The 13,263-nt window shown below is 45.2% G+C and overlaps 1 protein-coding gene across 3 annotated transcripts in view; it reads left to right on the forward strand.

Moving 5' to 3' along the window:
- Positions 1-12,934, forward strand: part of pard3ba (par-3 family cell polarity regulator beta a) — a 120,047-nt gene extending 107,113 nt beyond the window's left edge. For all 3 annotated transcript variants that reach the window (XM_057027355.1, XM_057027356.1, XM_057027357.1), the window contains exons 23-24: positions 1,394-1,464; positions 11,827-12,934. In XM_057027355.1, the coding sequence (XP_056883335.1) occupies positions 1,394-1,464; positions 11,827-12,199 (444 nt within the window). In that variant the 3' untranslated portion in view covers positions 12,200-12,934. The remainder of the gene's footprint in view (positions 1-1,393; positions 1,465-11,826) is intronic.
- Positions 12,935-13,263: the final 329 nt, after the last annotated feature.

Consider the following 13,263-nt stretch of genomic DNA (forward strand, 5'->3'; position numbering starts at 1 on the left):
CTGTTTATGATATCTCATTCTGTGAATGCGGGTGTCACTTTGATAGCTGGGATCAAAGGCGTCACTGTTTACCACTTGAGATTTCTGTGTATATGTCTGCCGAACATGTGATCGGCTGCTCATGGACACGCATGTGTGTCAGTTAGGGCTGTCTTTGTTTATCTGACCGGTGTGCAGCAGCAGCGTATGATGTGTTTGACCGATGAAATGCCTATGGAATAAACAGCCCGTGTTTGGATGTGGAAAAGGCTGGAATGTAAATTGCGGATCATTGAAGCTATATGTTCTCTTCTGTCCTCTAGCCTCTGCTGTCAGAGACGGCTTGTGTGAATGCCAGTCTGTCGTCACACCACTTGACCACGGCCGCTCTTACGTAACAATGTGATCTTTTCCTCGACATTTTGGCCTTTGATGCACACGTGTTTTTCAGCAAACGTCACGTTTGAGGAGATTTCCACAGATTTGTAGCACATGTGGTTGAAAGATCCTCGTTTTTCTGAAACTGTGGTGCGTTTTATGATAATGGTGGACAGATGTAACCCATCTCTGTTGGGTTGAGATTCTTCATAATTTTCTCAAATTCTGTGTACTGTGGTGATGTAATTAGGCTCGATGACAACTGGAGATACTTGTCCTTAAAACTTTGGATGCTGTTACTTTAGTGCACTGATTTATGTGTGTCAACTCTTTCCTCCAGTAATAAGTAGACATCAAGCGGGACGTGACACAATAGGAGTCTTTCCTGCTAAATCCAAGCTGAGTAAACCGACTTTAAGGCCTATAACCCAAACATGTTTAACACCAGAGGGGGGGTAAAAAAAAGGAGACTTTCCTGGTTTAAAATAACCTGAATGTGCCATTAGTCTTTTTCATATGTAAACAGCATTTCCAGGTTCATCCAACTGAACGTGGACACAGCTTATTCATGCGCCTGTGTGTGTGTCTGTGTGTGTGTGCGTGTGTGTGTGTGTGTGTGTGTGTGTGTGTGTGTGTGTTTGTGCACAGGATTCTTTATCTAAAGCTTAAACTGGCATGTTTATATGATGCAGAGGGCAATAGGAGGATTACAGCCGCACAATAGCTGCATGTGGCGAATGTTTATGTTGGGGTAGTCCGCGCTTTACTTCAGATTCCACAAGCAACATGTGAAAACATCTAAGAGTTGGATACTTTATTTATAGAAATCAAACGTCTACTGTTCTCAGGAACATCTGCACAGGATTTGGCTCCTTCAGATGGACTGTGTGGGTAGAACATGTCTTGGCTCATTTTATATGTGTCTTCACTAGAGCCTGCCTACAGTACACCTTCACCTGAGCTTAGCATAATACACATTTCTGGAGTTTGAAGTTGGAAGAAATATTCTGATCAAACGTGTCATTCTTCCTCACAGCTGGCACCCAGGGAATCTCGACCCGGTTACCCCAGCGAAGACAGGGACCGGGAATACCCCACACATCCCAGGTGAGAACACTGTTTGAATAGAAGGGGTATTATTTCTCCTCCTTTTCTTTGTCTCTCGTTCTCTGTCACTCACGCACACACACACACACACACACACACACACATACACAGCACAGACTAATCCTCTTTGGAGCTTATAATTAAATCTGGAGTGTTTGCCTTGGGAGTGTCTACTCATCCCAGGAATAGGAGTGTTCAGCTCTCCAGAGGGTTGGACACAGACATGCGCACAAGACACACACACACACACACACTCACACACACACTCGCTCATACACAGTCGGTGCTTTTTGTCAATGATTGTGTAACCTATAATGATTTAATGGAAATGAATATACATTTATTTATTTAGGTTGGCATGTTAAATTAAACACATCCACGCACACCATCAGTGTGCGTGTGTGTGTGTGTGTGTGTGTGTGTGTGTGTGTGTGTGTGTGTGTGTGTATGCACATGCTGAGTAAATGACATCTCTGTGAGGCACATGGCCCAACAGTTAAGTGGAGCGTGGTGTGGCATGGTGCGGAGAAAGTGAGAGGAGAATTAGGAAATAGAGGGGACACCAGGATGGCAGGGAGGAGAGTGGGGGAAAGAACAGTTATTTCACGGGTTATTGCCTCTCCTGATATGACAGGCACCAGGGAGCGCAGACATCAGCTCTGGCTGAAGAGGGACGAGAATCTGAGTGGGCGAAGGGGGGACATTACCAGGCAGCAGGGGGACAAGGAGACTGGCCAACTGTAACTTTGCAGACAAATGGAGACAGACAGGCTGAGGGAGGCTTTAAAGAACTCTAAAGGTCTCCTGAAAAATATGCACCAATGTATTCATGGTAATAACAGCCAAACATATTTAAAGCTCCCCTTTAAGTCTAAAGCCAACCATTCATGAACTTTCTGTTTTTGAATTTGTTTTAAATGCTTTTTAATTGATGTAAATCGGTGTTGTTTCCTGCCCTGCATCCCAAAGAAGTTGCTTCCTTTCTGCCAGGGTCTGATTCCGTTTTAATGAAGCCACGTTTGAGGCACACTTGATTAGAAAGTGAGCACTAGCGGCTGCTCCATCAAAATGGCAGGTTTTATTTGCCATCGGTCATTTACACAATTGGCAAGACAAACGTGGAAACATGACGTTTGTACAACAGCAGAGCACTGGTGTCACTGGTGCAGCATATAGCCATACTAACAGATGTCCATGATATCTGGAGCTGGTTACATTCTGAGCTTTTCTCTTACATCAGGCTTGACTACAATACGTCCCCATAATGCAAAGAAAATCTGTTTTCATGCTCGAATATTTAGCGCAGGACAAAAGTAGTCCAAACTTAAATGAAGCCAAGACTCATTTTTATATATGTCTCCTAATTTATTGTCTTTATGATGACTCAGAAAAAAGAATGCTCTAAAAAAATGTCAATCCACAATATTCTCTTTCTTATTTATGGTTCATCTCATCTTTGAAGTATTTTGGGCCCAGAGACCCAGAGGATATCATGTGTTTGAAATGCATATAGTCCAGTTTAACATGCTTCTGGGGACACTTGTCTCAACACAAGCACAAACACAAAAGCAGAGAGAGACAGAGAGGAAGTGCAAGATGGAGTTTTGCAATATCCATTCCACTAATGGTGTAATAAAGAAAACTCCGAGCTCTCTGCGTCCCCAGAACTCCTCCGTCCACACGCATAAATACAGAGGCGAGAGTCTTCTCCGGTGCCTCTTCTCTGATGGAAAAGAAAGAACAGGAGAGAAGGAGTGCACAGGCACAGCAGTGAATTAAATGTGTTTTTCAAAGTGGAGCTGAACTTTGTGCAAAATCCCCCCGGGGGCCGCCATTATTGAAAGCCATTTCCTCTCAAAATGAGTGCGGCTCCACCATTGGCCTGGCTCTCATTAGCATACATTTGGCCTGCCTTTGTGCGGAGACGGCTGGGGCCACAGCTGGAGGGTGAGGATCGGGGGGGGTGATGCTGAGTGGCTGTAATGGTGTGTGTTTTTGTGTATGTGTGGATGATACACGAGATAAAGTAAAACCCCTCATTGATGGCAATACAGTAAACAGAGAAATTACAAGTGGTGAAAGCCAGACTGATTTCCTGTTATGTCACTAAATGCTGAAGTGTTCTTATTAGGCCTGGCTAATATAATAATGTGTAATTTGTCTCAAATTAGGATGATAGCTCTTGGATGTAACATTGTTTTCATTTCCTGTAAATGGCTGTATAGCCATTTAATAATGTAATTTTCTGATGTAGTCTGTGTTCTAAACTCTGAAACCTGATTGATCGGATGGTACATCAGCAGTCATATTATGTTAATGTTTTGTCAGTGTACAAATAAGTCACACTGTAAATCTTGCTGGGGAGATGATGATTGCTTGTTTATTCTCTAATATTATTAGAGAGTGAGCAGGTTTGGTCACACAACAGAACCTGGCTGTTACCTTCTTATCTTCTCCATATTATTAATCAATAGTAAATGTCACACTACTGCTGACAAGAGGTGTGTTTTCTCAGCCTGGAGCTTCTTTAGCCATGAAGGATTGATTCTCACTTAAACTACGGATGTAGAGAACGCGGACCTTTGCCTTGGCCTCAAGTAACGGAGAGCTGGAAAAGGGCGGATTTGGATAAAGCAGTGGAAGTGGTGGCATCAAGAGGTTTGCCTCAGGGAGGCCGATAGTGCTTCACTGACTCTTACCTCCGTCTCCACCGGCCATTAATGCCGGGTTCAACTCAGCCTGTGGACGGCCTCATCGCTTGGGGACACACTCGAATGCACACGCACACATGGCCATATGGAGAATATTAACATCATTACCAAGTCAAAGGAGCAGGTCAGGACCGCGGCGACCCAGCCCTGGGTTATCCAATCAGAGCTCCCCCAGCACACTCCCCCCAAGGTGATTGGATTAGGGGGCTGTGTGGCACAGCCACGCTGCTGGGCCCAGCTGATAATTGGGTGATTAATGTGAAGCCACTGGCCAGCGAGTCAGAGAGCACAGAGCTTCAAGCAGGAGACCCCGCTGGCCTCATGAAGCTGTTGTCACATCTGGACAATGGAGAGCTCACAAGACGTGGACCCGTGCAGGCAGCACAGTCGTTCCAGGTCCATTTCATACGAAACACAAAAGCCATTTTACCCCCCACCCTCCAAAAAAAAGCGCTCAGAACGTCTCACGATGCATCTGCCATTAATATTTGTCGAGCTGTCAAAGCAAAGACAGGCCCCATTCAGCATGACATTTTTTATATAATAGCATGGCAAAGTTAGCATGAACCTGCCCTAACACCGCTCTAACTTTAACTATATGTTCTGCTTCAGAAGTAAACTCTAGGTCAGCTCGTTGCAATCTCCCGATAACTTGAGCACACGTACTTCTCACATGTTTCCAGTCAGTCATCTTAGGTGACCTTTTTGGGTAATGTTCTAAGTGATTGTTCAAGGGTCTCTACTCTCCCTGAGTGCTCCCTGCTCCCACCTTAACAAAACAGAGGGCAGCATTTTGATTGTCCTCAACATGCTGAGTAGTCTGGTATGTGGGAAAGTGTAGCTGAAGGACCCTCAACTCGCCTTGCTAAACACAACATTCAGACATGAGGGGTTTTCTCCATCTTTTCTGGCCTTTTCGTGAACCCTTTCACCCTGGCCGTGTGCCAGCTCGGTGTCATGGACTCCGTCTTTTGGCAGTAATACTGTTCGAATCTGTCATTTGGAGCTCTCATTGAATCTATGTAGGTTTTTCAAGGTCAGGGACCAAATTGTGTTCTCGCTGCATTCTCAGTTTTCGTTATTAACGGCCAATCATCTGGCGGCGCCACTGCTGATCAGCTGTTTTCCCACCTGCTGCTGTCCAGCTGCTGAGCGACGCACCGTAAACTTCGTTAGAGTTATTGTCTCTGTAACTCATTTAATTTTTCCCCTCGGCAGCTGTCCCCTGTAGGTTTTACAGGTGATGTGAACCCTTCTTTCACTATCAAACCAATGTGTAGATTATGTTGGTTTGATTTCCCAAGAGGAAGTCTGACCCTTTTCCTATTCTGGTGCCCTTTAATGAAAGAAAGCGCTCCAAGTGTGCAGAGGCAGGAATGTTTGTCCAGCAAATAGTGTTTGTGCTCAGATCCAGAAAACCGTAATAGAATCAGAAATAGGAAATGAAAGGGCTTTAGCCGACTCTGTCAGATGCACAGCTGTGGCACCAGTGGCTCGGTGTTTACAATAAGTCCTCTTTATCTGCACATTTTCCCCTGATTCCATCAGTCCTCTTGTCCCCATTTTTCTGTCCCCTCTCCTCAGTTCTCCTACCTGCCTCGTCCTTCCTCTCCATCCATTCTTCCCCCCAACTATCAGGTTTCGGCTCGCTAAAACAAAAATTGCGGCTTTATAAATAAATCAAAGGATGCACAGGCCTCTCGTCTCCACATGGGCTCAGTGAGGAACACAAAGGCTGTCATGTACAAGTCTTCCTCTCATTCAGCCTGCAAGCACAGAAGGATGGGAAGGATTCACACGTTCTTTTCTCTGGACAGAATAGAGCACAAGCAGAGTTGAACTATCACATTTATGCGCATTGTGAGCAAAATCTAGTAAAACATGTTTCTGTTATTTACTTGTATTTTACTTTATATAGCAGTGATGTCCAGATTTGCCCTTTGACCTCCTACATAATAGTTCCACATGGCCTCTGGATTACTGTTATAATTTCATTAACTTTTCTCGAAATAAAGCTTGGCCATATCATTGTGTAGGCCTTCATAAGTGGTATTTAGTTAGTTTGATTAACTAGTTAGCTGTCCAATTGGTTTGTTTGAGGAACATTTGAACCCATAAAAAGCTTTCAAATGACCCACTATTGTCACGATGGATTATTAGATAAACGTGGACTACGTTTAGTTTTTATTTGCCCTTGTGGCTGCAGCACACACATCACTCTTTCTGAAATGGCTCGTTCCCCCCAAAAGATTTTTAGCACGTGAGTTTGCAGATAAGACCTGCATCAGACCAGTAATAACAGTACTCGTCCATCAAAGAAGCTCGTCAGATGTGAGTGAGTGTGTGGTTTGGGGGAAGGGTTATATGGTCACAACAGCAGAGTCGTGTGCATGTGCATGTGCATGACATCACCCCGGTGATGGTAGAGTTATTAAACGCTACTCTGAAGTCCACCAGTGTGCCTATTCTTGGTTTACATACTGTTTTCCCCGGTGCCTCCCGTCTCTCAGCGCCTTCTCATTTCAAAGCGCAGACTCCCACAGAACCTTTGCTACCTGCCACTGGCGCCGTGCACAGACGGCTCAGTGTGCAGCAGCGTAAACATGAGCCCTTTTAGATGAGGAGCGTAAATGCAGGTGAGCGCCATTTCCTCCCGCTGCTGCTGTCATAGGCCGCTGTGATTAACAGGGCCGCCTCGGTGGCCTGGGCCACTAATGGTTTCCTCTGTTGTGGAGCCACTCGGGTCTGGACTGTGTCTGTAGCACTCGGCGTCATCAGAGCTCGTTAGACTTCCTGTATGCGGCAAGGATGAATCTAAAGAATTCCAACTATACTTATCAACATGTCAGTTTTGTAAATGATCTCTGTTCAATTATCAGATGGTTTTTAATCACAATAACTAATTGGTGGCCACATACTCTATAGCAGAGGAAATATTCTGGCTCTGAGTCATCCGTAAAGAATGGCCACTAGTTTAATTGCCCCAAACGGCAGATTGATTCATTAAATCCAGCTACTTTCTAATGTAACTCCACCGATGCCTCTCCTAATTGCGACACATTAAACATTTTTCCCAGAAGCATGTGTGCATGCATATGAATGGCTGTGTGTGGGAGGAACGGCAGTGAGCGGCAGCAGCTGGGGTTTTTTTTTTTGAGTAATGAATGTATTTTGCATGTTGACTAACCAACATGAGGCCCAGATGCTTTCATATGCATCTGGGCCTTCGGTTGCCATCTTCTTTAACAAACTTAAATGTGCAAATGTAATTGAGGTGAATGCATGTAGACATCGGAGCATGTGCACCACTTAACAAAGATAAACAAAGAATAACGCACACTTAATACACCCCCATCATTTGAGATACATGCAAACATATACGTGACACGCATATCTATCTATCTCTATACACAGAGAGAGAGAGACATTTAAATATATAGAGAGAGAGATATAAAGATGTATATATAGATATTTAGGAATGATCAAAGCCCCTTGGTTTTGGGAGATCAAAGGGCAGTCCTTCTTGAATCCATCACCAGAATGGAGCCATCTGTTCCTTGGCCCAACATTTCCTGGAAATTTCATTAAAATTCATTGATAACTTTTTGAGTTGTTTTGCTACCAACCAAGCACCGGCTGGCAGGTAACCTCTTTGGCACAGGTAAAATCAGCGACTCCCACAAACGCTGCAGCCTTCTGTTTCATCATCTCTACCCACATGTTGGTGGGCAGTCAGACAGAGACACATGCTTGTTTTCCAGCTGTTTAGGATTGGCACAGAGTTACAGATTTCCTCCTTCCGTTTCCTCGGGGCAGGTGCATTACAACCCCCCCACACACACACACACACCAGATCCATCTCGCTGCTATCACACACAGATCCGTTACTGTCATAAAGTGGGAGCTAAATAGAAGCCGCTGCTCCCAGTCCCAGATGGTGTCTCACAGTTGTTGCTGTTGCGTGTGTAATCATATACACTCCCACACCTTCACATGCACAGAAATATGGATGGAACTTTCACCAGTAGACACACATCCTCTGTCCGAGGGTGCAGTGTGGTGCCGATGTTGCCGAAGCGCGAGTCAGATGTATTACACGGCGTGTCATTACAGCTTTCCACTGTAGTTGGTCCCTATGGTTCATATCACACCCTGCACCACTGCTGTGTGAGGAGCATACACTCACACACACTATCTGTTCCTCTGCCTTTGCTTTACACTCTATCAGTGTAAAGTATATTATTCCTTCTATTATAATTTAAACATAGTCACATTAAACATTGGGTGTATTTTTTTTAAATGTTCATTATTAAAACAGAGTTAAAGGAAGCTAAGTCACCTTTACATGTCTCTATCGTGATTATACTGTATATTACATTCATAGACATCTAAATACCCATTAGGTGCTCATGCTTGTCCAACATATGTGAGACCAGCAGTACTCATGGATTCAACAGACTTTTGGAAGTGTTGCTTTTTAGCGTAACTTTGCAAGTGTAGAGTTAGTGGAGCTGCGTGTTGTGCTGTGTTCTTCAAGTTGGATTCACAGTGGCAGCAAAATCGGCCACAATGTGTTTTTGTTTCAATCAAAGCAACAGCTGCAGGAAAAAGGTCTGAAATGGCAACGCCAGTAACATGGGATCTGTTTACGTATTCGCTTCACTTATTTTGCATGATTGCGTTTTCCTCTTTATTTGAGTCATGTGGGTCACATTGTTTAAACGAATGCACGAGCAGACGTTAAATACATAGCAGAGGCCATTGTTACAGGATAAACAAACGTGAGCTCTAAGACCCAGATGTTTTGTGTAGTTTTTACAAAGATCTGCTCAATGAAATGTTCAAACACTCTCGGGCATTCGACATGCTCCGAGGACGCCTCGAGGATGGGAAGGACCACCAGGAAAACACAGGGACGAAAGGACTTTCCAAGTCCTCCATCTGCCAACCAGACAGCAGCCAGCTGTGGGACACTGGGATGAAGAACATCCCGTGGGTCACTGGGGTCCGTGGACCCCCTTAAAGCCCCAGCTGCTGGGCCGGCCAGCATAAACAAATGCTTAGAATAGCCAAAGTTCTTCCCTCTCAGACAGCTTACTGCTACTAGTGTTGGATAAAAGATCTACATAAGTCTTTTTGCTGCGGTCATGTCTTGCAGAAAACTACTGAAACAAAAGGACACGGAGAGAAAATGTTTGAATAAATCATTTCAGCAGGACTCGGCCTTTCTCTGGTCACACCTTTCTTGTTTTTCCTTGTATCCAGCCAAGCCTTGGTTCTGTGTGGTGATGCATAATTACACAGCTAAAGCCATCTGTCCTGCACACCCCGCAGCACAAACACACGCCCGCTTTTGTTGTGGAATTGACTTTCAAAACGATAACTAAAAATGTTTTTCATAAAACGCACCCATCTAATGCTGAACTGTAATCGGTTGCAGATCTCCAGGATCTGCTCATACAGAAGATCCCCTCAGAAAGAGTTTGTGCAGGGCTGCCGCGGTGACACACAACATACGACAGCATTGGCAGTTCCCCGATTTCACCGAATATATTTCTTTTATCTGGTTTGATACTGGATGTTTCTTACTACCTTCTGGGATCATTGGTGCGTGACCCTTTTCCTGGTTTGTTGGTTCATATGTGTCTTTGAGTATTTAAAAATAAAAAATTTGAGATTCCGCAGATGATGACAAATGGAGAGGACATAAAACTTGGCAGTGTGTCAATGGTGACTGTGCTAGAAGTACCAAGGGGAGCCACCCATCTGTTTGGGTGGCCCTGAGATGCTCTGAGGACCCAGGTGTTCCCTTTGTGCCCCCACCATTTAATACGGATTAATGAGAAGTCTGACCTTCGTCTCTCCCTCTAGATCTCTTTACTTCTGCCTCACAACTTAAGAATCTTCTCCAGTGCAGTTTTCTCCGATTCCTCCATCTTGTTTCTGTTTGCCTCTTATCTCAGACCTCTGCAGCGCCTCTGTGGATGCCTGTCTGAGTTTGTACGCGCTGACTGACAAGGCAGCACTGTTCATTCTCGGGACCACCTGTGTGTCCTGTCCCAGCCACTCCATTTGGGTGGGCAGTTGATAGAAAACACACCACGCCGATATCTGTGACACACACAGACACACACCACGGTCCGTGCATATCCTCAGTGGAAGCGCGCATATGTAAAAGCGCACACTCACACAGGCGGACTAATCTGTTGTGAGTGAGTCCTTCTAATTGGCCAGTCAACAGGTGCTGAGCTTAGCTGAGGGGGGGGGGCTTGGTCAGAGGAAACCCTGGGATCCCGCTGCAGAACAAGGGAGAGGCTGAGCGACGCCTCTGTGTGCTCAGCCACAGTGGGAGCCATTGTTCAAGGCTGGGAAAAGCCCGATCCTCTGTTGCTGATTCATATTTAATGGCCATTTTAAAAGTTGCTTTGGGTCTACATGTGCCAAAAAGCAGTTGAGTTGATCATTTGTCAAGTTTCATGTTTTCAAATGTGAAACTCAAAGTTTTGGAAGAGCTATTCAAATCAGGCTGATGATGTACAGTGGCATGGTTAAGGTTATCTGATTATTGTGCCCAAGATTATTCAAATCGTCCCGGACTTCTATGAGCGTGCGCCCCAAAATTAGCTGCACCAGCTTGTCGGATGTTCTTCCAACTCAATCTGCAAATCCACTCGAGCCTGGACCCCATCGTCTGTCCTCTTGCTTCAGCTTTTTGCCTTAACTGAATGAACAAAACACCAACAAGTGACACTTGTAGAAATGAAATAAAGGCTGCCAGTGCTGGAGTTCAGGAGGGAATCATTTTTTTTAGTGATATAAGTACCTGCAGTGGAAACAGAGCTAAAGTCACAGACACAACCTGTGTTAATTCCGCGGCTGCCCATTTAAAACATGCTAACTTGTGACCACATGCCTGCAGAGTTGAGTCAGCAGATGAAGCTCTGACTATTAGATTTAGTTACTTGCTGGAGCTAAATGTGCATGTCACTGGAAAGAGCACATAAGGTGGAAAATATTTCAATGGGCCAATGAAAGGTGAGCAGCCCTCCCTTGTGTTTGCTCCTTTCTTTATCTCCCACTCTCCTTCCCACCTCTCTGCCTCTCTCTCTTCATCCGTCTCTCCGAGGCTGGCGTGTCGCCTTACCCGGGGGTTTAGCCCCTAATCACCCAGAGCGGGTGGGAGGGAACCAGAGACTTCCAGCCGGCTGCCTCGTTATTGCGACCCCACGAGACCCACACATTCCTCCACACACAGGTTCAACACACAGACTCAGATATGCTTACCAAGACATTTACTCTTATCTCTTGGCATCTCTCCATCCACGTTTCCCTCAACAACTTGATCCTGCAGCCTTGAAACGTTCACTTATGAACAGGGGACGGTTCCCCTAAACCAGTTAAAACCAGTATAAGCATTGGCCAAGCTTCCAGGATATCACCCTTTTTCTGTTATTTGATTTCAGTTATTTGTGATTTGTCCCCCCCCCCCCCCCAGGGTCCCCTCTGTTGTGTCAGAAGTTGAAGAGCTTTGTTTATGTCCCTGCCCGTCTCTGCTTGGCCACCCTGAATTCCTCAGGATTGATTCAGTTTTTCCGGCTGCTGCGGCTCGTTTGTTGTCATTTAAATTTCTGAGACTTTTTCCCCCCCGCAGGAGGGACCCTTATGATTATCCCACACACTCCAGACCCGTGCCGAGGGAACTCGGCCCTTTCCCGGGCCAATACAGCGATCCTCCTGCTTCCAGCCGCATGCCGATCCCGCAGTCAGCTGGGCAGCCCAACAACCAGCGGTACCGTCCCTCGTCTCCCAGTGTCGGCAGGCAGCGCCCCCCTCTAAGGCAGGACGTTCCCCCGACCTCCACCGTGGGCTACAGAGGACGACAATATTACGAGCCAGCCGGGAGACAGTTGGAGGAGTATGGGGAGGCCAGTCCAGGCCGCTACGCCAGCCCGGACAGGTACGCCTACAGCGACGACAACCAGCCTGACTCAAGGAGAAAGAACCCCATGATAGGGGCAGTCTAATCAGCTTTCCCACTGAAAGTGTGATAGAGCTGTTCCCAGCTGCCAGTGAGATCCTTTCACCTATTCAAGCAGGACAAAGCAATGAAATCGTAACACGTTTAACAAGCAAGACTCAAAAGTGCACCTATATACAGAATCCATTTATTTATACATGCTTGGTGTGGCCATGTTCATTAAAAATCATCTTGCTTGAACCTAAATTTCTTATTGTTCAACTGCAGTTCATTTATTATTATATTAAATGAATTCCACATTACAATTGTGCTCTTGCCTGCTGGACACTGTACAAGCTCGGCAAAGGGAAGGAAATAAGGAAGTATCACCTTGACCAATCGGACCAGATTGGGCAGAGGCAGGAAGTTTAAGTGGACAAACAGGAAACAGGAAGTAACCCCCTCAAAGTGTCTATTTGTCCTTGATGTATTTGGTGCTTGACTTCCTTTACATCCTGTTGTCTCATGTATGTTTTCGCTTTCATCTTCATGTGCATTTGCTTTAATGTTAAATGCCGCGTATTTGTGTATTAGTATTTGTGTATTAGTGTATCTGTGATATATTTGTCCACGTTTCTTCTAAATTGTAAAATACGTCCAAACAGAATATGAGCAGAGAAAACCAAAATGATTATCTGGGTGTCACTGCACTGAAAATTCACTGATGCGGGTTTAATTCCAACTTGCTGTGAAACAAATGCATGATTTTTATACACTTTTGCATTAAATGGACTTGAACTTCCTCCGTCTCACCCAGTCCTTGTGGACATTTACGTCCAACTGAGTCATCACTTTTAAACATTCATTCTGTGCTTCATCTTAGCGTCTCTGAGCACCATCAGCAGATCTGTTTGCCCTGAGAGATGACTGATAAATGTAGCCGCGTTCTGATAACACCTAAATCATCCTGGACAATTAGCCGCTGGAAGATGATTACAGCCTAATTTGCTCTCAGAAAGAAAGATCGCACTGATTGGTGAAATTAGACTTGAAATGGGGAATAATTAGCGCGTGGAGGGGGCTTTCTTCTTAGTGTTCTCACTTAGTGTTTAATTAGCATCGGGGACGGGG

Source organism: Takifugu flavidus, chromosome 3 (genome assembly GCF_003711565.1).
Source record: "Takifugu flavidus isolate HTHZ2018 chromosome 3, ASM371156v2, whole genome shotgun sequence".
Classification (NCBI taxonomy): Eukaryota; Metazoa; Chordata; class Actinopteri; order Tetraodontiformes; family Tetraodontidae; genus Takifugu; species Takifugu flavidus.